This window comes from Aythya marila (genome assembly GCF_965140915.1).
Source record: "Aythya marila genome assembly, chromosome: 4".
In the NCBI taxonomy this organism is placed as follows: Eukaryota; Metazoa; Chordata; class Aves; order Anseriformes; family Anatidae; genus Aythya; species Aythya marila.
This window is the reverse complement of record NC_139045.1, coordinates 64,261,769-64,288,986: the sequence shown is the minus strand read 5'-3', so window position 1 is coordinate 64,288,986 and position 27,218 is coordinate 64,261,769. Positions and strand designations below refer to the sequence as shown.

General features: G+C 38.0%; 1 protein-coding gene across 3 annotated transcripts in view; it reads right to left on the bottom strand.

The window, feature by feature from the left end:
• EVC (EvC ciliary complex subunit 1) overlaps positions 1-27,218 on the bottom strand; it is a 54,483-nt gene that overhangs the window by 14,467 nt on the left and 12,798 nt on the right. For all 3 annotated transcript variants that reach the window (XM_082759180.1, XM_082759179.1, XM_082759181.1), the window contains 6 exons: positions 25,475-25,633; positions 23,696-23,912; positions 21,809-21,957; positions 17,943-18,041; positions 6,098-6,310; positions 320-429 (listed from right to left, as the gene is read on the bottom strand). In XM_082759180.1, the coding sequence (XP_082615306.1) occupies positions 320-429; positions 6,098-6,310; positions 17,943-18,041; positions 21,809-21,957; positions 23,696-23,912; positions 25,475-25,633 (947 nt within the window). The remainder of the gene's footprint in view (positions 1-319; positions 430-6,097; positions 6,311-17,942; positions 18,042-21,808; positions 21,958-23,695; positions 23,913-25,474; positions 25,634-27,218) is intronic.

Genomic DNA, 27,218 nt, shown 5'->3' with positions numbered 1-27,218 from the left:
CCAACTCCGGCATGAGATACAGAGGGCAAAGTGAACGTGGTTCAAGATTAGGAATAACTCACAAACATAGGAACAGATATACAGAATGTGCGCCACTTGACTAATTGAAGAAGACTTTACTTTTGCCTTACCAGGAATCATCCTATTTGTTGGCATTTTTTTTTAATACTCAGACCAAAACCTACAGAAACTGTCTCTCTGTCTGAGGATGCTCAGAATCCCTCAACACTGCTTTCTGCAATGTAATATATATGGGTTTTTATCTGTGCATGCGGCATTGCAGTTTTACTGTACTGCTTACCGATAAAACCATACTTACTCATCACTGAGGCAGCCTAGTCTGCTCATGACACCTTGAATTATCTTCTCCTGTTTCTCAGACAGGTGCTTTTGCATCACAGCAGAGAGAGCATATTCATTTATCCATCGCTAAAAGCAGGGAAAAAAATCACAACTGTAAGATGCTCTGATTTCAGTGACCGTATGATGAATCAGGAGGTTATCTAAAGGTTTTTTGTTTTTCGTTTTAGTTAAAAACAGTAATTCCCCTCTTCCATGAAACAAATTGCATCTTAATGGTCAAAGTCTGATTTGGATCAGCCCCGAGCTGTGTCTCCTACAGATTCTCTGGTTTCACCAACAAAAAAAACAATGGAAAAAAGAACAATGTGGCACAAAATACTGCATCGACTCTTATCAGTAGGTTGCAGTGGGCTGTTTCATTTTTTTCACTAGTAGAGATGTAGTTTTTACTTTCACCTAACAAAATAAAGATATCTTTCATCTCACTTTGTGCATAGTACGCAATGCTAATAGTTAGAAATGGAGATGTGATTAGGTTTAGGACTGAGTTTACAGCTCCCTCAAGGTGATATTTAGATCAAAGAATTTAATCTTGAAATGTTTTGATGGACTTGCCATTATACTGTAAACTTTTGGAGATACAGACTTAGATTTTGCTTAGTGTATTGCCAGCATTTAATGAATAATAGGCCATAAGATGAAATGACTGTAAGGCCCAAACTCCATTACTGTGAGATGAAGAGTATATATCAGGCTACATTGGCAGCTGGGTAAAAGCAGGTTGCTTGCAGACATATGCAGAGTTCTAAATTAAATATAATACTCCGTCTCTCTGACAGCTTTACTTCATGTTCCATCTTCATTCAGAACATGAGGGAGTAAATTTTCTGTTATTGTAGACAGCAAGATTTCACTAGATCAATATGTCCAGCAAAGAATTAGATGCAGAAGTGCAGCCCCTCTTAGTGCAAGGTATTAGGAGTGGTCCTGGGTCTCCATACTGGATTTGATAGTCTTTTCCCTGGGAAGCAGCGATCTGTGCAGGAGAGGCTTTATATGTGAACACAGAATTAACTCTCCAGGGAAGTGCAGAACATCAGAAAGCACTTCATCTTTGGCTTTAAAAGAAAAATGCACCTCTTTCTCGGATAGTGCATTCTCCACAGCATACACAGTAGCACATATTGTTGTTCCCTCTCCATGAAGAAAACCTTATCAAAGCACATTCTCCCATGTGGGGTGTCAGGGAAGTATGGGCTGGCAGTCAATATTACAGATGGAAAGGGCATGAGAGGCACAGCACTTAAGTCTGCACAGTGCTGGGGAGCCCCCTGAGCTGCTTTCAGAAGGAGCTGCAAGATGTGCCTAGGCAGCCAGACCTCAACTGATTTGAGCCTGGGTGATTCTGAAAATCACAGAGCACAGCCAAGCACAGTGTCATCTACAACTGCACACTGCAAGCGACAAATTAAAGTCTACCAGGTCTCCAGGTATCAATGTGACAGATGCCAATAATAGCTGTATCAGTATTTCCCTTTAGCAGCTCTATGGATATGGTTCCCTAGTGTTTCACACCTCTCTGCATGTGCCTAGTAAATTCTTTGGTTGACCAAGTTGATACATTGCACTGCATATTTTACTGTCTCTTTCAGCAGTTACAAGAGGGCTGAAAAGGACCTTTTACTTTCTAGAGGAGCTTTTTCAATGAGACACTGTGGCTCAGATGTGGTTCCCCATTATTTTTGGAGACTTGGTTTTCATCAAGAAGTTGTTCTTGAAGGGCCTGTCTGCCTACTTGTTTTCCAACAGCATGCAGATTTAATCAGATGTAGACCACCAAGATACAGGAGAGGTTTTCTGGAATTGTAAATGATATAATATTGCAGTCAAGAAACAAAAATGTAACACCTCTGCTGCTGCCCGTACAACCCATCCAAAAAGGCACTCAGAATGATAACACAGACAGGCATTGTAGTAGGAATTGTAGTAGGAATTGTTTACTTCTTACTGTTTATGAGGACATAGTGTAGTTCTGTAGTGGTGAACACAGACTTTCTTTTAAAGGAAATGAATGAGTCACCTTTTAATCGAGACGCATCTAACATAATCTGTATGCAAAATTTATAATGGGTCTCTTCAATCCTCTGAGACCAATGGAAAGATTGGGACACAGTAAAAAATAACCCCATGCACAGTTGTTAAACTTAGAAGTACAAGTACATCAGCCATTAAGTAGTATGAGAACAAAGAGGAAAGAATGGGCATTATTATGCATTTAAGTAGGGGTGTTAAATAAGGAAGATTGAGATTTGGACCAAATACTAAGCCAGTGTTTTGCTACCATAAGGAAAAAGATGATCAAGAAGGGAAGGATCAGCTGGGGGTAGAAACAGAACAGTTATTGCATGTTTTACGGGAAGCAGTACTACAGTTGCTCACTGGGATAAACCTGGAGGGCTGGGTATTTTTGACTCCCCAAAACACTGCAAGAACTCACACATACAGACCGAAATGCAACACCGAAGGGAATCTTAATTTGAGGCTGCTGGCTTATGGCTGATAAATAGCAAAACAGACACAACTATTTAATCTAGCCAGGTGAAAAGGTGATGTGATGTGATGCAGTGCACTACTGTTCCAATACCAGGCCGAGCTGCCAGCTGCCTTGCAAAACTTTTGTTTTCTTGGGAATGACTTTACATTGCTTCGAGACCTAACACTACTAGACAGGAATCTTGTACATGTGTTGTGGTTTTTCCTCTATGGCTTCACATTGGGAGCACTGAGTGGAGAATCAAAAAGGCTGAGAGGCCACCAGAAAGTCAGTCTGGGCCTGGGCTGCCTGGAGAGGAACAGCACTGTCCCCTATGGGACAGCCAGTTCTTACCTCTCCTGACCTGGCATCCTACATCGCTTTCCTTTCACACAGTTGTCCACTATAGCCTGTCTCCAAAATACTATTACATTCTGACAGATTGGTAAGGAATGGAGAAAATGACTCTCCGTGTAGCGCAGACTCAGTGGCTGGAAGAGCTGGGCTCTTGGATTCCTAACCTGCATTTAACCAGTAAAACCAGGGACAAAATCATCCTCAATGGCGGAGTAAAGCTCCGAGGAATGTTTGGCTACTTGAAAAGAGGAGTCGTTCCAAACACTGTGAAAGAAATCAGTATCTGTAAAACAAAGAGAAGGCAAAAAAGCACAGCATGCCAATGCTGATAAGCAGATGCTGATTCACCTCTCTGGGTGCCAAGCAATGGTGTGCAACTGGATGGAAATCTCCTCACCCCATTTTGTCTCTGTAAGTTTCTGTGTTTTGTCTCCTGGCAACAAGTCCATTGTAAGACCTTCTGCAGCAGAGCTAACATTAAGCATTACTCTTTGGCAATAAATGTGTGGAATATGCCGTTAGTGGGTAATGAAACCCATAAAATACTTTGAGTTAGACTTCAGATAACACAGCAAATTAGACCCAAGTAAGCACACTTTCTTCTGCAGCTGACATTTTTAGCACAGATTCTTCAGGAAATCAGAGGAAAGCAATTTCTCTCTAACAGCCTGTAGATGGTGTGTGATGCACACTGAATGTCAAGCAAGTACCTTAGCCTAGTGCAGCAGCCTGCTCTGCGTAACAGACGACAGTGCTCTTCCAGAGACGTCATGAGGTAGGAGCTATGTGGTAAAATGCTCATAATTTATTTTCATTAGTCATTTATTCCTAAATTCCTATATTTTGCCTCACTTACATCGTCAAGCTTATAAGAAAAAAGTTAAATATGAAACTAAATTTTCCTTTTCATGCACAAAAGCGATTCTGTTTCCCCAAAGCACATTATATTCCAGATATGTATAAATGCTAGGAAAGGTAATCTCAAAATAAATGTAGTTCAGATAAATGGGAAAAATGTCTTTTTGAGCCACCTTGAAAAGCTTAAATATCCTGGTGAAAAGCCTTCTGGTGGTAGACTTTCAAGGTCTGTAAAACAGGTGACTATGTAACTCTCAGTATATCATATTTATCAAAAGGAAAATAAGAGACTTATCTCCTGCTGGAAAATGCCTGATAAATTAAAAGGCTTGTCAATATGAATGTTGATTTATGGATCTTCTGACACATTCAGCACTGTAACGTCTATGGGATCTCCCAGATGACATGATCACCTGCCACAAATGTCTGAGCTCTCTTCTTTTCTAAAGCTGTGTTCTTTTCAGTAGGATACAAGCATCAACTTATTGTTTAAATGTACATGTTGCTGTTTTTACACTATGAATGTGCCAATAAACGCACTTTGCATTTAAATGTAATACAGTGAGTTGCGTGATACTTTTCAAACTTGTTTACACAGGAAAATCTGCCAGCCTAGCCTTGTAGTAATTGTTTCCCTGCACACTTTAGATAGAGATATAGCAGCCTTTCTTCCAGTTTAGTTCAAACTACTTCTGAAAGGCCACATGTAAGTGAAAAAAGCTGCAAAGCCTATTGTCTTGAAGAATCATACATATTCCCACTAGGAGAAACCCTCTTCTAGAATTTTATCCCACACTTATCCACTTGTCCTTAGGAAAGCTCTGTCTGTTGCTCAGGCAATTTTTATGTTGAAGAATGCCCAGCTACAGTGCTGGTGACCCAGAGACGAATGTGAAAGCTATGTGTCCTTGTTTAAGTGAATTTCCCTATAGCTCAGTAATTACTGTTAATGATGTCAGCAAATCCTTTATTTTGTTGTTGTTGTTGTTGTTGTTGTTGTTTTGTTTTGTTTTGTTTTGTTTTTATTCTCCCAGCTAGGAAGCCATCTGCTTTACATTATGAATGCTACAGTACACAGAAAGTATGGAAAGTCAATGTTTTATTTTAACTATCCCGTGCTTGGACATTACTGGAATATCTGAATTCACATACAATGAATTCAACATGCAGTGCTGTCCAAGGAACTATTATCCAGCAATTGACTGCTGGAGACAAACTAATCCTTTTAATCTCTTGAGAAGCAATCCCAGGGGTGCTGGTTTCTCCACTTGATGCTTGTACATACTGTGTCCAATGATAGTACTGGAGGAATGCATAAAGTGTCTTTGGAAAAAAATTTTAGACTTGAGATCACCCTCTCTGTGGGTTTTATGCTTGCTGTTAAAGCACGTCCTCGCTGACTCTTAGCAATGCTTGAGATTCAATAGGACAATGGAAGGACCAGGCAAAAGAGCCCTAACATGAATTTATTACTGTTGGTTTTCTCCTCTGGTCTCAATGCCTCCTGTGCTGGACACAAGCAGAACAAAGGAGAGGGATGTGTGTTTCTTCACCTCCTCAGAGTAAAGAGTAAGTTTTATATAAAGAGTTGTTTCCAATTATTACAGTATTAATACAAAGAAATTATTAAGAAACATTTACCACTGTAAGGCTTCCTTTCCTGTAAACTGTACTTACATGTACTCTCTCTAAAAGGACCAGATGAAGGGTTTTTTTGAACTGTTTCTGTAGATGCTCAAGAGCTGAGGACACTGTGAAATCAGACAGAAGCCTTGCCAAAAAATGTTTATGCGCTGACAAAGCTGTCAAACACTGTGGACAGATGTTCAGTAATTATTCTCTGACTCCTCTATGCTGAGTCTACATGCACAGCATATATATTCACTTCATAATGCAGCTCAAACTGCCCATCCTGAGTCTGGATCTGTGTCTGGACTTGGTCTGTATATTTATACACAAAGTACTCCCCACAGATTAGTACCTTGACAATTTCGTTCTATAGCTGTTTTCAGAACCCGGGGTCCCAAAATGTGATATGGGTCTTACCTTTTTTTCTTGTAGTAGCTGTTCCTGGAAAAGCTTCCAGCGTTTAAGGTGGTGGGTGTCCCACTTCTCCAACTGAGGCACCAAATTCTCCTGCCACTCCTCTTTCAATAGTTCACATTCTCTTACAGAGAGGCCAGTCACAACAGGCAGGGTCTGAAGAAACAGCTCATTCACCAACTCTGCTAAAACACTGGAAGCTTTAGAATACAGCTCCTAGGGAGGCAAAGGGGGACAAAATGAGGAAGGTGAGAAAGCAAACCTCATGACCCTTTGGAGCCATATGACTGCATACTGTGTACAATGCCAGTGAGGGAACCATGTCCCAGTTAACACATTGGACCAGTAACCCCTAGAGATAAAATCCAATGCCAGTAACGCCTGAGTTATACCAGGTTTTGTAGATGGAATCTGCAACAACATACATGGTTTAAGGCACATAAAGGCATTTCAAATGCAATAGTGGCATTAGCACAAGATATTGAACCCTAACGGTTGCCCACGTGCAACTGCAATGCAACTAAGGTGTTGTAAATCCCATAGATTTTGCCTGTCACTGTGGAAAGAATCCTGTGTAGCACAACACCTCATAGGCATATTTTTAAAGGTGGTGACATAAAATGAATAAAGGCAAGAAATAAGGAAGAGTTAAAAGGGACAGTGTAGCATTTAGGTAGATAAAATTGACACTAGTCATGTTAATAGTTGTTGCTCTGAAATATGACGTTCTTCAATACCTTCTGGAAGGGCAGAATTATTCAAATCCATCTTGATACAGAACAGCTTAAAGCCTAAGAAAACAAACATCTTCTGGTTTTGAATTGCTGAGCCTGTTTCATTCGCAAGAGGAGTTTGGGTGATTTAGTCAGATGGCATCGAAGCTACTAAATCTTTTAAAAACCTGTAATTTCAATGTCAAATACACAGTGATGATATGAGCTGCCTTTGCAAACTTGCTAGAAATTTGAGATAATCCCTGAGATAACTGAGTGCAGGTAGCTTTCCCTAGAGGAAGAGAGAAAACAAAGACATTGGAAAGGTCACACAGACACTGCAGTACTCCAGCAGTACGAAGAGCTGTTTTTGTGTGAGTTCACCATTGTCATATCAATCAAAAAAGCTTTATTGTCTGCGAGATTTTTCTTTCATTGTAAATCACTGTTAGCCCTCTTGAAAATACTTAAATTTATTTCTTTTCCTGTAAAATAAAGCTAGTATTTTCAAAAACTCTTTTCAGCATTTCTCTTGCAAAACCAAGTCAAGCCTTCTAGCTGTAGCTTTCCTTTAAATACATGTTTAATCACAGTCTCTTAAGTGATTAAAATCCAGAACCTCTCAAAAGAAGTACAGTCATATTTATCTAAATGTCAAAAACATTTGTCTGCAGCTCATACACATGAAAATTTCTAGTGGACTTGTCTGGTTTTGGGGGACACTGATATAATGTGTTATTGTCTAAGAGCCCATTCCAGTTTCTAGATGTGGTATCATAAAAATAAATAAATGAAGAAGGATGTTAAATTTGCAAACTACTACTACTCAGAAACAAGCAATGAACAGAATTTAGGCTGCACATTCAATCTGGCCCTGTGCATATGCCCCCTTAATGATCAATTTTGGCTTCACATACTGTTTCCACAGAACCTTTATTTGTTCAGTGTTTAGGTTTATCAATACCCATTGAGTGGACAGATTTTTTTTTATATATTTTTTTTAATTTATTTTGTATGTCTCAGTTATTGTAAAATACCCAAGCTGTGCACTGAATACTAAATTATTATTTTCCTCCTGGGATCCCTGTAGGATGCTAATCACCATATTAATGAGCTGTTTCACAAACAATAAATAGCTTAGTTTAACAGCTCCCTGCAGCAACCTCTACTTATGGATAAAATCGAGGCACAACACTATCAGAAGTGTTCACTACACTTTCGAGATGAAATGTCTCATTTCTTCCACTCTCTTACTTGTTAAAAACATGCAGAATTTTATGAATCCAGCTCCCACTGACTTTGTTTAACCTCAGACTGGGCCCTGGCCAGAAATTATAGTTGGAGACACAATTGGATATCTCATTTCTAGTAACACTTCTCTCATTTCTGGCTATTGCTCACAATCTGGACATGACAGTGTCATTAGGGTAACGTCTGACCAGTGATATATTTCTCTATGCAGCGCCTTTTCTTACTACGAAATGGTTTGGCTGGCTAGGCTAGCCTGCTTAGTATGCAACAACTTCTGTCAAAAACCTAAGTTCTTTACTCTTTGGTGGTTTGGTTTGAGGCACTTTGTGGTCAGAGTGCACCCAGTGGTGGGGCTGCTCTGCTGCTGTAGGTGACACTGGAGTGACTGTGCTGGGACCTGCTTGGTGCCCATGGTTGCTGCTGCTGGCATCCACACTGGGGCCAGACTCTGTGAATGCATAGAAAACTTGGTCTCACAGTGTTTCTGGCAGCACAGGAACAGGACAGTGGGGATGCAATGTTAAGTGGCCATTCTTCAATAAATTGAAAATGGTTTTACAGGGAAATGGTTTTACAGGGAACCGCAGTCCAAAGAATTCTGGATACCTGTGCACAGATGCCTACGCTGCAGGTACTGAATGTAGCTATGTCTGCTCTGCTAAAATCTCCCAGATTAAACAACTAGACCGGGCACTGGGAAACACTGAAAAGTAGAATGAAATCTACCACACCAGTCCTAAATTATTGGTTGAAACATGCCCCATACAGCACAGAAGTGCCTCAGGCTGCATATATCACTGCAAAGACACTATGCAGCACAGGTAGATTGTCTCCTCTTTAATTATTCTAGCTTCCAGCTCCTGTTACAACACGAGGCAGCATTCATACCATCTTCTTAACAATCTGTTTAGTTGTGGACCTGGTTTAGCTTGTCAACACTAATGCAAAATGGTCTAAGTTCTTTCTGCTGCTGCTTTATTTTAGAATTCAAGTCTCTAAATCCTGGGATTTAACATAAAGATTCTATTTTTCTAATCTTTGTATCCCACACCACATTAAAAAAAATTATCAGTCTGTCTCTGTAAACCATCTCTTCTCTGAGCTATTCTTGTCTTTTGAGACAATTTAATTCTCCTGCCCTTACTGGGTGTTCCAAGATATAAAAAATTCTTTTGGGTCTAAAATAGTTCAGAGGAAGTCTAGTGAAGTCTGTGGCATTTCTATCGCAATCTCCAAAGATCTCAGGCAGGGTGTTAAGGAACTCTATTCTTAAACAAACAGAGTTCTATCTACAGCAACTAAATTGCTTTGCAACACATTTTGCTTCAGAACTGATAGCATTTCCCTGGCATGCTGACAGCCCTGTATTATTATTTACCAGGAAATCTTTTGCACAGAACCTAAAGAATGCATTTTGTTACTTGTCGTCATGCCATTTTGTTTAAAGATCAATTGAATAGCATTCTGCTTGCACTCCCTGCAGCTTCAAATTATATTGTATACTTACTGCTCGTGCTACCGGAGCAGGAACACAGATACCCAGGAAAACCGTTATTACATCTTGTTCCCACAACATGCTTAACTACATAACCTTGTTAGTGTGATGGGCAAAGATGTCTTCAGATCATAAGTGCTTAATTATTTGCAAAATACTTCATGGTCCTCTGCTGAAATTGGTGTGAAAGGACAAGAAAGTGGGACTAGAAATCCAGGAACAGTTTTTCACATCAACATTTCCTTTAGAAAGGACAAAGCCGAGCAAATACATGGAAGACAAATGGGACTGAGCGGTATGTACTTTTCGTCTCACAGACGCTGCCAACAGGCAAAGGAACAGGAAGCTTGGTCAAGTGCCTTAAGTCCCTCTGAGAGTGATTTTCAACAGTACTGAACACTTCAACTTCTATTATAAATTCTGTTCTGTGCAGGACACAAGTCCTGCACTTACTGGTCTCAGCTGCAGTCTGGGATCACAAAATAAACCTCCATCAGTGATGACTATCAAAATATTAACTTCTCTTCAGCTGGTCACTGGGTTTTTTAACCTGAACACATAATAATATGTACATTACAGCCCATGCAGTCCAGCACAAACCCTAACATTACAGCATGCCCTACACGGAGAGCATATCACACATGTACAACGTGATGGCTATACTGTTTAACGCAGCACTTGTAGAAATGCAGTGGAATGGCTTTAAAAGATTTGGTAGGGGAAATGGTAAGTCTCCATTTAGGGAAAAAATGTGGATGTGATTTAATTCTACAAGTATGATTCAAACTAAGAAAATAGTTCAAAATATTTGTATTATAAGGAATATACTCTATTTGAAACAGCAATAAAGTCCATCTGAAACAAGGATAGTGCACTGCATATTATTTGTTCTCTAGGAAAAGAACAAAACCAGTAAGAAATCTTACTGCTTGAGCATCTTGTTTTTGGACTAGAACCCCTACAAAATAGTTCCTATAAACTTCCTGATATACCATTTCTTGTTTGTAGAACTTTTACTTAATGAAATTTATTCAAATTGATTCCATTAATAGAATAGCTGATTGCAACGTTGAATGAACCTGTTTGTAGTACCTGGCAGTCAATCTGAAAGCTTTTCAAAAAATCTCAAGAGAAATTCATCAAGCATAAAGAGATCCCACAGGGTAGATGCAGAAATAAAATGGGCTGAGATTGAAATGCTGAGTGCATCTGAATTTCAAACAAGGCAGTAAATATATAATTTTGTCAAAAACCAAGGGAAATACACAGTTTATCAGATTTCACTACAAATCCAAAGATCAGTATTAATGCTTTCCCTTACAGACAAATGATTAAGGGTTCCTACATGCAGATGAGAATAAAGAAAATAATTAAATTGTGAAGCAGGAAAATATATTTAGACATGCTGGTTGCATTGTATTTTAAATGCCACTGTCTAGGATTTATTATCTCTAAGAGGCAACTGCATAGTTATTTGTTGACTTGTGATAGTTACTTGTTAATTTCAGATACAACAACATTTCATTAAAATAATTAACATTTCTGGTCAAAGCTGTAGAACACTTCTGTACCTCACGTCCAAAGGCTAGGATACTTGTTTAGGGGGCAAGAGACTCATACTGTGTCTTATTAAGGAAAGAAATTAAATAGATCTTACTTCCTACAGTAATTCCAAATGTTCTTGGACACCACTGGCCACATCATAAACTCAGGCTAAGTGGGGAAAAGATGACTGCATACATTTCTTCCTCTATTCCACAAGAAGAATTCTGGAATGCTAACTGCACCCTGCTTTTAAGCATCGACACCACGACAACACAATGACATGGAAGTCATCCTTAGCCACAAGCTAATAATAATAAAAATAAATAATAATAAAAAATACTTTTAATTCCATATAATAAAAATGGGACTTTGAAATAATAGTTTGCCCTCTCATTGGTCTTTGATTATTTCAGGAGGCAGTTTCAACTGTAGCTTTCTACCTTTTTAGAAATTTGCCTCTGAGATATGGTGATATCCTTTACTAGATCAAGCTATCAGCAGACTATGTATCCTTACAGATACAAAATACATTTTCTTATGCAATAAGGCAAGAAGAAAACTTCAGAAATAAGCCTATACATATCACACACCCTGTATTTCATATCAGTGCATATGTTCATAGTGACTCTTTGTGAATACCTACAGCTGGGCTGAACTTCTTCAGCTTATTGCTGACTCTTGATTGAGGCCAGCCAATTGCTTTGGGCACCCAGAATGACCCATGTTGTTCGGTGATGAGATAGGAAAGGCTAATGGAAGAAACATTTGGGTATGATTTTACAAATATAACAAACATTTTCAGAACTGTAACTGTATGTGCAAACATAGTAGAGATAAGGAGCTCAAAGCTTTGACTGAAATGACCAGACCAAATTCAATCAGTCCACCAACCCGGAATTAGGGTGAGTTCATGTGGTAAGAGTTCAATCTACCAGATGACACAGTCTTTCAACCTTTTTGTATCAAGTCACATGGCAAAATTTTCAAAAGTGAGCATTTGAGACAAGCTGTGGGTGACTCATCTTGATAAGAAGCTAGTGTTGAATAGCCACACATGCCATCCACTCTATGAAAGCATCCCCAACCATATCTCAACTTAATGAAATTATATAAGGAAAGCAATAAAAGAGCGAATCTCTAAGAATCTGTACTCATCATTTTGACAAGAGATAATTTTTCCCCTCCTATTAACCAAGAAAAACATCAAACACTTTGCTTCAACCTCACATTCAATGTTTACCCATTCATAAAATGTTTATTGCCTTGCCTGTTGATAATACTCACTACTTAATAGCTTTTAATCTAAATTCCTGTGCATTTCTGTGTTTTGTTAAGTCAAATGAAATAACATTCTGGTGAACTGCTATCAGCAAAGAGGAATTATAAATGACAGTAAATGTTGTATTTTTATGGTTTTGATGTTAAGGCTGAGGAAAAATAATTACTTTACAAGGGACTACGTAATTCCCATCTGTTAATTGATTTCCTTTTGTGTAATCTGCATGTCTGTTTTCTTAATAAAGATATGTTAACCACCAAGCTCTTTTCAGTTCTCCCTTCCCTGCTGAAATAAGCAGGTAGTTCACCAAAATAATTAAATAAATAAATAGAAGTAAATAAATAGAAGGAGAAAGAAAAGATTAAAGGTTGGTTAACATCTCTCTCATATACTAAACTTGAGACAGATTTGCAAGGAACTATTCATTAATCTTTTCCAGAGTTCAGGAAAAATAGAAGAGAACATAATGGGTATGGGGGGAGGAGGAGATGCTTTAACTGACCTGTGAAAGAAAATTACAGTAATAATTTTCCAACTCAAAAGCTACTCAAGCCAATAAAAAACTGTTATTTTGACACAGTATCCCTTCTGTATGGGAAAACTCTGAAAACTATGTTTATTGAAAGTATTAGGCTAAGCCTTTCCATTAGCACAATTGACACAATTCCTCCTTCAGTTATGACATACTGCAAGAATCAAAATCATTTGCCCCCCATTCTTCAACTTGCACTTCAAAAATTAGTCACGGAGCCTGTGCTTAGACTTAAGACTACTCACCTACAGTGCATTATTTTAATCCACTGCTATGGCTGCAAAGTCCTACGCAATCCAAATACAACTCCTTCGTTCACTTCAGGCATCAACAGATTCCAGTGACCTTAGTTAAACCATTTTAATTGATTTATTCATGTGTACATAAAACAAACCTACTCAATTATTCTTTGCAAACACAGTCAGCTTCCAGACATTTTTATATATTTCTTCACCAATTTGAATAATTATTTAATGTACTGTAGCACTCCAGGGTATGGTAGTGCTACAGGGCTACGTCTTGGTGAACTCACAAACTGTTTAAAAGGTGAAAAAATGAAAAAAAAATAAAAATGAGAAGGGCTTAGAAGAACATTGTGAGAACAAGATTAGGTTGTTCTCCCACAAGTCAGTGGAACTTGTAGTGAAGTGACATCTTTTTTTTTCTTTTCTGTACCTAGGATATTCACTTATTCATCCAGTACCTGGAATATTCTACTTATTCATGAAACTACATCTGTGAGGTTTGCTTTCCTGCTTGCTTATACTAGGACAAACCAAGGTAACTGTGGAAAGAAATCAAGTAACACTAGTGTGCAACTGAAGGAAGAAAGGAGGACCTAAACTTTTTATCACGTATAACCTGGACAACCTATAATTTAAAGACCAAATTGCTTTTTTAGCTTCTTATAGGGAAATAGAGCTTAGGTGATTTGCTTTTAAACTACCATAAAGTAGCATTTTAGTGGCTATCTTTAGATCATAGTGGCTATGATCACGTTTATGCATTACACCATCCTAGGAAGAGCCGTTAAGAGGTCTCTACAATCTGTCACAAAAATGAAATTATAAAAATAAATAAACACTACTCAACTATGTGGAAACAGCTGCTGTAAATGACTGCAGGTCAAACAGAATAAGAGTAAATACAGAGGTGATAAAGGTTTTTAGAAAGAATGGTAGAAATGTGGGGTGAAAAACAGAAAAAAGAATGGTGCTGAGGGTGTGGAGCTGGGCCTTGGCGAAGGCAGGTCTGAGTCTTGCCAAGTCCTCTTCCCTTGAAAAAAAGGTGTAATGACCTTCCAATACAGCAGTCCAGGACCATGAGTTTAGGACCATGCCCAGGCACTCGGGTTTCTGTGCTTTACCAAGTCAATCTGTCAGGGTGTAGCTCTTGAGAACTTTGTGCCTTGGCTGAGCAAGCAAAGGACCGTGCTGCTTGTGGGGACCATGAGGTTTTGCAGACGCACTTGCTCAGTGTGGCCAGCAGTGAGCAAAGGGCTGGACAAAACAGTGGCCTGATGGTGATGGCTCTTCCGTCTTCCTTGAGGATTTCTTCTAGTTGATAATCTACAGCGCAAGTTTTGATACAGTACTTAAATAAGAGTGGATGGTTTAGAAAGTTAGCACAGGGTGAAGGATAGGTGCGTCCATCCTCTGACAGTTGCTTTGAAAGCTGCCAGTAAACATCCTTAGCTGAAGTTATGCCCAGATAAGTCCCTAAGACGAAGTCCTTTTAATTCGTCTAACTGGGTGCTATGCACCTCTCCAGCACTGGTGCTGTTACATTGGTAGACAAACTTATTGGATATTGGACCAAATGGTCTTCTATCTCAGCCAACATAGCTGCTCTTTACTATGGTATTGGTGTTTATTTGATAAATTTCAGTATTGATGGAGCTCCAAGGACCAACTTAAAAAAGTAGATGACTTGGATGTGGAAAAAAAAAAAAAACACAACTTACTTTGGTATCTACTGCCATTAATCTGAACAGAACATTGGGATTGATTCCAGTTCTGGGGGCTTACAGCTAAAGCCAAGATGGCAATGGGTACACAAGCAGGAACTTAACTGGAACCCTAAATCCTGTGGGTACTGGATGACATTAGATTGTTTAGCCCATAAAAAATAAGTAAGTGATTGCTTGTAGTCCTGGGCCAGCAGAGAATATGAGCTACTTGGTAAAGGGAGTATATAGAATAGCATTGCTAAATCATGGTTACAGAGAAGTTGTGATCTATGTAACACTTTGCTCCTCTTGGGTTTAGCTCCTAGTAGCACACCTTAGTCTTATTTCTCCTAAATCCAGGGGCTATTTAATTTGTGTGTGTGTTGGGGGGTGGAAGCATAACTACCATGTGCAGCTTTGCAGGGCTAATTGTTATTTGCAACAACATAAAAATGGGTCTTAATGCTAAATATTTAACTACTTCTATTTTTTTTCCACTCTGACTGTGTTTACAAATATATGAATTATTTTTTTTGAAATAATCTTGCAGTCTTTGGATGCCTTGAGGACCATAGGCTGAGGACTATTTATCTACATACATGAAGAGCATGCTAATGTGGCTCTACAGAGTTTCAAGCAGTTTTTCAGTAATATTACTAGGCTTCAGTTTCTACTGGAGGGATAAAAAGCAACTGAACAGAACTCTATTGTTAAAAGTCTTTTTTTTCTAACTTATTTAGTAACACATGCTGACAATTATGAAAACATAGAGATTAAGTGAACAACAGATTGTTTAAAAAAATCTTTAGTTTATCCTCTTCCTCGCTTGTGGTAGAACAGCAACAGCAGAGTCCAAACCCTATAAATGACTGCAAAGCAAATGACTATCAGTTAAGCTACAGAGAGTACAGACCTTCTGGAATAACAAAACGGAGCTCTGCAGTGTTGGCAGATGTGCCCAAAACAGCTGTTTCTACAAACTAGCTGTTTCGAACCCAAGTGGGACATAGCTCTCACAGCCCAGGGCTGAATATTGCCTTGGGAGCATTGCTGGTACCAGCTGGTTAGTCTAATGTTTGCTTGCTTGGGTCTACTTGAGCTGCAGTCACACCACTGCACTGTGGAGTATCTCAAATTCTTTTTGCTTTCCCAGGAGTGTCTTGCCCTCACCACTGGAAGAAGTAGCTTCTCCCTAGCAGGAAGATGTAGAAATTAAGCAAAGAGGTTAAGCCCTGCTGTTCAGGGAAAGGCTTCTGGTTGTCCAAGGTGCAGTTTTGTTCTGAAAGTGTTGGTGAAACAGAGGAAGAAGCAAAGGCATTGTGGTTGTGAGATGCAATTCCTTCCCTCAGTGTTAAATCTATGTTTGCTTTTATGGCCTGGGTAATAGTCAAATTGTTTAACTACTTCACTTCCTCATCTGTAGAAGTCAGAGCAGTTCCATTTATCTATAGTAGGGCTATGCTCTTGTATTTTCTTTCTAGCTTATGCTGCTTGTAAGGTATACCGAGAAGCAGTATGCCCTTCTGAAACAGTCTGTACTATCTGCGTTTAGGGCGAAGAGAGTAAAGTGCAGTTGTGCAGCGTGTTAAATGTCACAATAAAAATGTTTTATTGTAAAAATAGCTGGAAAACAAGATTTGTGGACCCTCATCCAATAGATGCCAGTTGGATTACAGTACTTGCAGTTTTTCATGTCTGGCAATATTTGTATGGGTCTAGGAATAAAAGAGCAGCTGTAATATGGAACATAATGGCTTTGAGCTGAGTGAATTGGCAGAGTTCAAGTGTGTGCAGCTCTCCTGGCAACTTGGCAATTCTAGAAACACTTAATTCACCCAAACCAATTTTTCTTTAATGAAAAAGAAAACTTTGCTACACTACTGAAAGAAGTAGGATATTCAGTCTGGTTTTAGTGTCAGTAAATCAGAGTACACAACAAAGGAAAGCAATATAATTTTACAAATGAAGTAAAACTGTGCAGGGGAAAAAAAAATGTTTGGTCTCCAGAGGCTTCATGTGAAATGAGGAAGGGGCTGGAGAAGAAGTCAGTAACTCCGGAGAACTGAGCATTCACAGTAATATCAGCAGACATGCTGACTTAAATAGTTTTCTACAATTAATCTACTCTGATTCATGGGCATAGCCCTCCAAGCAAAATTTTTCCTTCTCCAAAGCAGTAGTTTTTCTCAAACATCCTGTTGTTTGCTTTATTACATAAAACCACGGTAAAAAATATTTTTTGTTCTAAATACAGTATATTTTTTTTTCAGTTGAATTTCAAAAAGCGCATATGGACCAGTGCTAATTAAGATTGTGTGGGTATCTTATCTTGATGTGCTGGAGACTACAAGTTTCCATAACTCCCTGATCTGGTCATAATTAATCATGACAAGGATCCTGTTGAGCTGTAAGTGATTAGTTTCAGCCTAATTAAAGGTCACTGCCAGATACGCTTTTAGTCTTCATCAGATAGATCATATTATCTTATTTTTTCAGTACAGACAGAAAATAATTAAAGATGACGCAAAGAAATGATGCATCTACATATTTTTCAAATAAGTAAGATCAAGAGGTGTAAAAATATTACTTATAACAAAGATCTGAACTTATTTCAAGGAACTAACTAGTGTCAAAATAATTTTTTTTTGAGAGGAAAAAGAGATAAGAAAACTATTTTTGGATATGTAGTGAAGTTAACTAAGAATAGTATCATCCCGCCACGGTGTGGAGGAGATAATTGTCACTTAAACGAAGTCTCTCTCCTCATATTAATGCCAGGCATAGTATACTCTAAATGTTATTACAGACTTTTCAGCCACTCAGATAGCACATTTTGGCAGACCATTTAGGTATTTTCTGATTTATACAAGGTTAGGAAACATACCGTGTTGGGAATAAAATGGAAAAGGCAAGCTAATGGAAAAGACTGTTCTGTTTCAATCTGTTTTGCCAGCCTAGCTTTCTGGAAAAGCCATGATCTCTTCTGCAATTCTCTAGTTCCTCCCTGAGACCACGCATTGTGTCATGGAGCTAGTGGATCTTCAGGATTATTTTAGTTAATAACATATATCACCAGAGGTGGTACCTTGTAGAGAACTGCAACAGCCTCTGTGCTCTCATAGTCATCTTCCTCTTCCAGTTCCCACTCCGCCTGCCGATGCTTCTCTAACAGATCACGGTAAGCCTAAGAGAAACACAATAGGTATATAAATGGTATATTTAAGTAGCTGGAAATATAGTTTTAATAGCTTGTGATCCTCTCCCTCCCCTTTCGCAGCACTTTCTCATGTACCCTCATAATAATAAGTGGTTATGTGGAATCTTAACTCAGAGGGACATGAAACTTGCCTCAGCACCTTAATTTGGGCATATCCAGTCTTACATATGAAACTCTACAGCCTTGGCAGTTTGGGGTACCTAATACTAGAAAACATTTGAAATCATCTGATTTGCATACTGCTTGCCTCTGTATGTGTATCACTTCATCACAGCCAGAACTGAGGTGCAGAATAACCAACATAAATATCTCTTGTAACTATCACACTGAACAGGACTTTTGCATTGGGGTTGATCATCATGTCCCGTAGTATGGTCAGATGGCTCTCCACCTGAAACACTAATCTAAGACTTGGTCCTGGGTGTGAGGTAGACACTTGTTCAAGGGCAGTGGATGGACAATTTCAGTCAGAGACAAGGACCTGGCAGCTTTTCCAATACAATTTTTGCAAAAGGGTTTGCAGAGTTAGCAGAACATGCAGAAAACGGAGCACTTATGATCTTCTTCTGTCTCTGCACAGCAATCTTCTCTTGTCATAATGTTCCACTTGCTGTTTTTCCTTTTTTCTTCCCCAATATCTGAAATACTTCATAGGTATCTGACAGGTACTTTTCCCATTCACAGAGTGGGGAAAAAAAAGATCCAGGATCTGATTTGCAAGAGCAGCTGGGAAAATGTAAGGTGGCTTTTTTTCTTTACTGAAAAATAAACTACTTTTTTATTTAGAAAAAGAGAAAGAAAAATTAAAAAAAAAAAAAAAAACATACAAAAAGAAGAGAGCTTTAATATGTTCCTGGTGCATGAAGGAATACAGCTTTGCATGCCCAACTGCATCCTTTCATAACATTGCCTAGAATGATAGCTGAAATGAATGCCAGAACAACTGCCCATTCCACTATCAGCAGTGACTGAAGGCTGTGACACAGAACATCTGTCACTATAACATATGTCACTGGCCTAACTGGGCACTAATGAGACCTGTGGTAGTCCAGAGACATCCGTAGTAGCCATACCTGCAGCAGTGAAGATAGGGTAAAGAAGAGAGTTCATGGTTCATGACTGGGGATCCTCAGGCAGACTGTGGTACTAATGGGCTGCAACATTGCTAGACATTGGTTGACAATGAGGCTGCAGAGTAACTATGGCCAAATGAAATTAAACCAAATGAAACTATGACCAAATATTCTTGCTGCTTTTTTTTTTTTTTTTTTTTTTTTTTTTTTTTTTTTTCCTGTTTGTGTGTTGTTTTGTTGCTGTTGCTGTTGCTGTTAAACCATCCATGACACCATTTCCCTTTGGCTTCATATTTCTTACCATTATTCTTCCAGCCAACATCTGCTGCTGCAGTATATGATATTAAAGGCTTGTATGCACACAAGTTCATTTATCCCATTAAGCCTGAATAAACTCAGTCAGGACAGAGTCAACTTCTGTCTTACTATCAGACTATTATTAAAAAAAAAATAAAAATATAAATAACCTATGCCCTAAACCTTTATTTTTTTGTTGGAACACACTATTCTGATTGCAAGACCTTTGTATTAGACTTTCAAATTGAAAAACTGAAGCTCCAAGGATGCAGTAATGTGATAGAGGAGAATCTCTGTCTAACTGGACTGTCCTTCATAACTGTGACTTGTATATCCAGTGGAGGTAGGGCTGAACAAGACTGGCTTACTATAACTGGCACTTTTTGGCTTGGGTGCTTCACCGGATGATTCCTATATTTTCTGGCAATAATAAATAAATAAAATAAATAAATAAAATGCTTCTTTTCCAGTGGAAACATAGATGAAGTAGACAGAAGGATGTGAAGACTCTAACCCTTACTTTATAATCTGTCATTCTGTCATATAAAAAAACACAAAACAGTTACAGCAAGAAAATCATTACCATCCAACTCGTGTGTGTTCAGAGAAACCAATGTGAATAAAATTTACTGTAAAATTCACCTTCCTCATTGGCAACAACTTCAAGTCCATCAGAAAGGTCAGTTACTGTGCAGGCTGCTATAAGCCCTTTGATGGGGTGGCACTGGGAAGGCAGAGAAAAAAGTGCATTTTATGGGTATTTGATGGCTTATGGTGATGATTCAGGCCAACTCCTTAACTGCTGGACTATCTATGGAACTTTGAACCAGGTTTAAAATAGCTCCTCAAGGTTAATGGGACTGTTTGTGCAAAATAATTATTGGACTATTAAAATCAAACTAGGGAGCTGCACATGTACATATTTTTCTTATTCTTTAAAGAGTCTTTGGACTCAAGGACCCATCTGTTTTAGGACAAGAGGGGCTCTCCATTGTGGTAGTAGAAAGACTTACATTTCTGTCCTTTAATACTTGTTCGCAGGCATTTTATAACATTAAGAATTGTGTTCTGTTCTGCAGCATAAAGAACAAATTGTTACTTCTGCACATTCCTGATTAGCCTGACATAAGTAGCTCGTTACTCTACAGTTTAACTAAGTGTAATTGTTAGCTTTCTAAGGCATACAGAATAGAGCGCTTCCTGCATGAAGCTGTGTGGCTGTAACTTTGTAGGGGAGAGATTTTGACACAATTTCTAAGCTTTGTTTAACTAAGCTGGGATGCGTCAAGGATGTTTGTGAGTGATGTATATAAAGAAAATACATTCACAAGCACTCAATGGATACAAAAATGTGTGACAATTAACTGTCTCAAGTTATGAAATGACAAAGAAATAAAATGTGTTTTAGTATTTTAAAGTGCCTGAAACCTCATTTGTCTATATGTGATAGTAAAAGGAGTTTTGAAGAGAACTATGCCAGACAGGTGTGGCAAATAAGAACAGTAATGGCATTATCTAATTCATACAATATAGAACTTGGTGTGCAGTACAAGATTGCATTGTTGAGAGTAACTACCTTTGACAGTTTGCTACAGTTGGAATCTGGGTCTTCTCATATAGCAATTTATCAAAGTTATTAGATTTCATCAAAATTTTAACACTGCTGGATATAACAACTTTAACCTGAAATTATTTCTTTTCATGAAAATTGACCATTGATTTTTTTTATTTTTTTTATTTTTATTTTTTAATAACTTGGGTCTGTGGTTCTCAGTAGTTACAGGAGTTTTGCAGCTGTCAGCATTTACAGCTGAGAGCTCTGATTTACTATATACATTCTGAACAGTAACAACAGAGATATTTTTCTCTATAGAAAATATGGCCAAGAAAATATTACATTGGTCACTGTATACCATATTAAATTATCTATTGCAAACCTTCTCTAAGGTATCCTGCCAGTGTTCATAATGAGTTTTCCCTCTGCTTATGTGAAATTTAATAGCCTTTTGAGCCTCAGTAACCTCACTCACAGAATGCAATTAGATCACTACAGTCCGCTTTCTTCTATAATGTAGGCCAGATACTTTCATCCTGAGATTTCCTGTATTGAACTGAACAGAAAGTATCTAAGTAAAGGATGTTTTCTACATGCAATGTAGCATTAACTCCCTTTGGCATTTGGTTCCAACGTGACAATGTGGAAGAGAACACCCTAGGCAAGCCTATAGACAATAGGATGTCTGACCCTTTCCTACCTGTGCTACTGTAGATGCTTTTCAAGAGAATCCTCCATTTCTATGGAACTGGGAGAAATCTGAAGCATATATAGCCTTAAAAACTAATATAACATTTTTATGTGCTCACCTTAAGAAAATCATCAAAATTTTCAGTATGAAAGGTTTTACTAAGGAGACTCTCTTGTTCAGCTTTCTGTTTGCGTTTGAACTCTTCTCTCTTCTTTGCACGGCATTCCAGCCTTTTCAGCATCAGGTCTTTACTTTGCTGGATACATTCTGGAACATAAAACACCAATGATTAGATACTGTAACTCCACAGGGAGAAAGCAGCATCTGCTACTGTCACACAACATAAGCTCATGGAAAGCTGTTAGTAAACAAAACAAGAAAGTAATTACCAAACAGGATTTCAAATTTGTTTCTTACTCTGATGGTCTTTCTAGATGGAAACTTTTGGGTTGCTACATGGGACTTAAATCTATTATTTTTTTTGGTTCACTACCATCCTACACCCTCCCCTTCACTGGTTTCACTTCTATCTAAAATAAGGAGGTCCTTAAATAATGCTCTTCTGCACTTAGGGTTTACTGACTATAGGCATTTTATAATAAATTATAAACACTGACTTTACATAAAATCAAAGCCTTGATAGATATTTCTGCTGTGAAACAAGAGAAACATTACAAAACAGAGGAAAAAAACAAGCAAACAAACATAGATATAAGTTGATTTTTAAGGAATGTTAGTGGCTGAACATATGCGAAGATGATGAATTAGGCATGCCAGTTGTAGAAATAAACATCCATGAAATAATCTGTGACATGAGTTGTTTGAGTCTGTGAGTACTAGCAAACTGTTCACATGATTAGCTGATGCTTTTCAAGTGGAGCTAGTCTGTAGCATGGGAATTTTGAAGTAGAAGGGGTTTGAACCAGATGACCTCCAGAGGTCCCTTCCAACCTCAAATATTCTGTGAGTCTATGAATTGCTAACCCTGAGATAAGGCACAATTTCATATTCAAGGTTAGTGATGATATATTCTTGCATGCAGAAAGAATATACTGCAACAAGAATAAATATGTTCTGACTACTCCATTCACTGAACTCTAACCCTGGTGCTGTCCTACTAAAACAGTTTTCTACAAGTATGCCCATGAGTAGTAGATATGGTTCTGAAAAAAATCTGTGAGAGTAAAACACTTCTAAATATTCAGCTTTTGACTGAACAAATACTAACATTTTCCATGAGTGTTGATGGGAATCACTGAGCCTATTTCAGAACCTAAGGAGGTACTGAAATCACTGAGCCTAATTCAGCACCTATCAGAGAAGGTGGGGATAGTTTTGCAACATAGTAGACATTAGGTAACACTCAAAGTGACACAAAGAAGAACCTTAAATCAGTAAGACAGACGAGACTTCATTACAATTGCATACTTTACCGCTAGGCAATCTGAGTGGTTGTACAAGGAAGAAGAAAAGACTATTTAGAATACCTTAAGTCTGACGGAGCAAAACAGAAGAATTTCTAAAGATAGTAACTGTTAAAATTATCTTCTTACAAGAGTGACAGCAGAACTGTTTTTGTGTACCTTCTCCTGGCTCCACATGGTAGAAGTAATAGATCATAAAACAACATTTTTCACATATCTAGGTATTACTGTCCCTAACGTTAGCCAGTATCACCAACAGTGTCAAGTACATAAACAGTAAATCGAGAAATCTTAAAAAAAATACTTGCAGCAGATGTGACTCTTCTTCAAACTTCAAATTAATGAAATAAGATATAAATTATATGAACTGCAGAATAAGTACAAAGCAATGCCTGGAACAAGACTTAGAAGGCTTAAAGCCAAAGTCCACCCTTCACAATAACAGAATTCTTGGCCAATTCATCAATGTTTTTAAAACAGAGGGGTATAGGGCCAAAGCCGTAATTTTTGTGCTACTTAATAAAATTATGACAACTCATACCCAAATTAGTTAAGTCATGACCTCCTGTCTACGTACTCACCATTAGTGATATGTGCTAGTTGTTCCCAGAATGCCTTGTGCAGGTCTGTTAAAAGTTCTTCCTTTTGTCGGACGGAGAGATTATTCTTTACAGTTAAATGGTCCAGAATATTTGATACAATATTTAATCTACACTTACACTCTTCTGGTATATAGAACTTCAATGAATCAATCATTTTCACCATAAGCTCCCAATTAAATAACCTTTCTTGAATGTCCTAAAACAAACAAACAAACAAACAAACAAACAAACCTGTTAAGAAACTAAGAATGGGTCTTTAGTTGTGCTTGTCCTTTTATTAAATTATTCAACTCCGAAAAATGCAGAAACCTTGGGAGGCTTCTCAAGATCACATGGATAATAATCTTGATGTACTTAAATACTTCAGAAAATCTTGACCTGTTTAGGATAGCAGCAGGTTTTAGTTCACATTCACTTGACAAAGCAAATCTAAAACTACTGCTCTTTTCACTACCTGCAATGTCAAGATGTTAAAGAGGGAAAAAAAACAATAACGAGTTTGCAGAACAAACTCAAATTCTCACAGGGTAAAGACAGAGAAAAGGACAACATGGAAATCATTGACCTTTTTTCAAAATACCGTATGGCAAACAACTGCATGCCTTTATTTTGAATTGGGAACACATATCTCATTTTGACACTGCTGGGATTCCATCAAGTGTGTAGTTAGCTGGAGTTCAGTAAATATACGAAAAATGACTGTAACTGTCTATGACCTAGTAGCTTCCATTGCATTATTAGAGAAGCCCAGGATTACAGCAGAGAGCAAAATTTCCTTTGTGAAACTGGAACTACTTTAGACAATGATATAAGGTTGGAAAGAGCATGACAACTACTCTACTTAATGGAGACACACAGACTCTGACTTTGCAATGAGATGCAAGTATAATGGTAGTGACCTCAGGTATTTGCTCTATTTTGTATCCAAACACCTCAGACTGCCCACTTGAAAGAATTACTGTACAAAAGCACAGCGTGGGTCAAGTGTGAGCAGCTGCAAAGATTATATTCATATATGGCCAGCTTGGTTTACTTAGCTGCAAAACCAACAAGTTAATCATCACTGCATCTTTTTATTAGTTATCAAAATAAAGCTAGCTATCCACTTATTCTCCAAGTTACTAGAAAATGCAGTGGGACAGATTCTGATTATACTGTTTATCTATAAATTCTAGGTGACTCTTTCAGTATCTCCTAAACAAAGCAAAGCAAAGATATGGACAAGGTAACAAAACAAAAAGCACAGTGTTGATGCATCTTTAAGTGTATTTTTCCTTCTTAAGACCATACTCCTAAGAGATGCTAAGGGTTTTCAATTTTAGTTAAAGTCACTGGACACAAAGAATTGCCCTCAACTGACAATCTCAATCTAAATGAGAAGTTCTCAGTCAAAGTGTAATAAATATTTTGAAAGAAAAAAAAATATCCTAATGCCCATGGTAATGATTCTCCCTCACACTGGATCTAATGCTATTGGCTCCTGGCTCACTGGCTGCATTTATATCGTGCACACGACTTTTTCCTAACATGACCGCCTAAATGGTATTTTGAGAATTAGAACTGACATGGAGAGAGCTCACCCTCCTGTGAGTCTTTATAAAGTGCAACAGAAGCTGAACTCTTTGTAATAAAGCTGAAAGACACACAATTGGAGTAAGCATTCTGAAGACAGGACCTACAGACTCTGTACACTCGCATCATGCTTTGTGTTCACATTGATTAGAGATTTCTCAGCTTTCACTTATTTTTGTACTTTACCATTGCATGAAAATCCTGGCATTCATTTAATAAGCCTTCTACTGCAATCATCCTCTCGGTCAGATCCATCGTTATCTTTGTTGCTTTGGCACTTGAGCATTTTGATTGGTCCAAAAAAACCTGCTGGGCTTTGTCAGTCTGCTTCCAGAAAGCTTCCATCTGTCGAATACGAATCAAACAACAATCCATTTTTCCCTCATTAATCATCTAGTATTTCATTACCCCGAGAGGCATATGAGTCTACTATGAGATTCAAGTCACTGAAACTACACACAGCTTTCAGTGTTAATTACAGTAGAAAGCATTATCCTGAGACTATTTACTGTATGATGATACATATATACGTGTTGATGGCACATAAACAGTATGTTGTATGTTTGGCCAATCCTGAGTTTTTTCATTGGAGGTCATTTTGAGTTTGTTACTTCTCCACATACTGCATCTGCTAAAGCCTATGATATTGTTAGTGTTAATAGGAAAAGCAGAAAGGGTAACAAACTTATTTTCTGGGAAGTTTCTTCATCTATATGAGTAGGAATTCCAGTCAAATATGATTTTTGCTGAAAAAGGAAAACTAAGAATCTTCACTGTTTTTCATCATCAAAGCCTTTCATAGGTACATGCTACATAACAACTTTATTAACCGTACAAGAATTAACTGCTTTATGCAGTATTGGCAGAATGCATCTGTCGATTCTAATATATTATTGTAAGGGTAATTTCTAGTGTTAGGCTTTGATCCCACAAACACGACTGTGCACAACTGTGAATATTCTGTGGGCTTCAGTGGGATTACTAGTATACATGAAGATAATAAAATTATTCGTCACCAAGATTTACGTTAAGGATCTGCAGTCATATGGCAAAGAAAACCTTTATATTACTGGGGGAGAGTGGATTAGTTCAAGGTCCTGATGTATAAGAATCTGCATAGAGGGAAATAATTTTAAACACAGATAAAAAGCTTCTGCTAGCATTAAGAGTGACAGATCCACTGGAGGATGACTGCCATCAGTGAATAACTGCCTCATGTTGCTCAGCAAGGCTGCCGGGGAGTTTTTATGTGACTAACACTGCAGAACACTAAACAATCAACTTCTCACAGAACAAAATTAAATTGCAAAAGAAACTTCACAAAGGTCTACCATCGTTACTAGGATTTCTTCCCCTATAAAGTGAAATGCACAGAGAACCAAAAGAAAGCTGAGAAAATTTCTAGTGAAGCACTTAACCATCAGACACTAAAAAATGTTAACTCCTCTACAAGAAAGGCCCAAGGCTGAGATAATGGACTGTTTAGTTCAGAGCTGAAGTGCTGTGGTCAATCAGTGCAGGCAGCCTACAGAGCCATCAGTCTGACTTGTCAGTCTCGCATTTTCATCAACAGTGAATTTGCTCAAACCTCAGAAACACGACTGGGAAGTAGATTATCTTCCAGGCTATGTGGTATACTGGGAAATAATATGAAGAATATTTTTAACCTCCAGTTTTCTGGACAACAAGCTAGTTTGGATACAGGGAAAGAAAAAAACTTGCATTATTTTCAATGCCTACAATTAAGCTTTTTTTTTTATTAAAACTATGTAAATGTATTATAATGTGCAAAGCTGCTGAAGCAAAATGCTTTGGCAATGCAAATATGCAAAGTATACTAAAAGGTTGTACGTAATTATTTTCTTAGTAATTATTTCAGCTGAAAAGAAATTATATTCTCTTAATACTCTTGCAGTTATACAGTATTGAA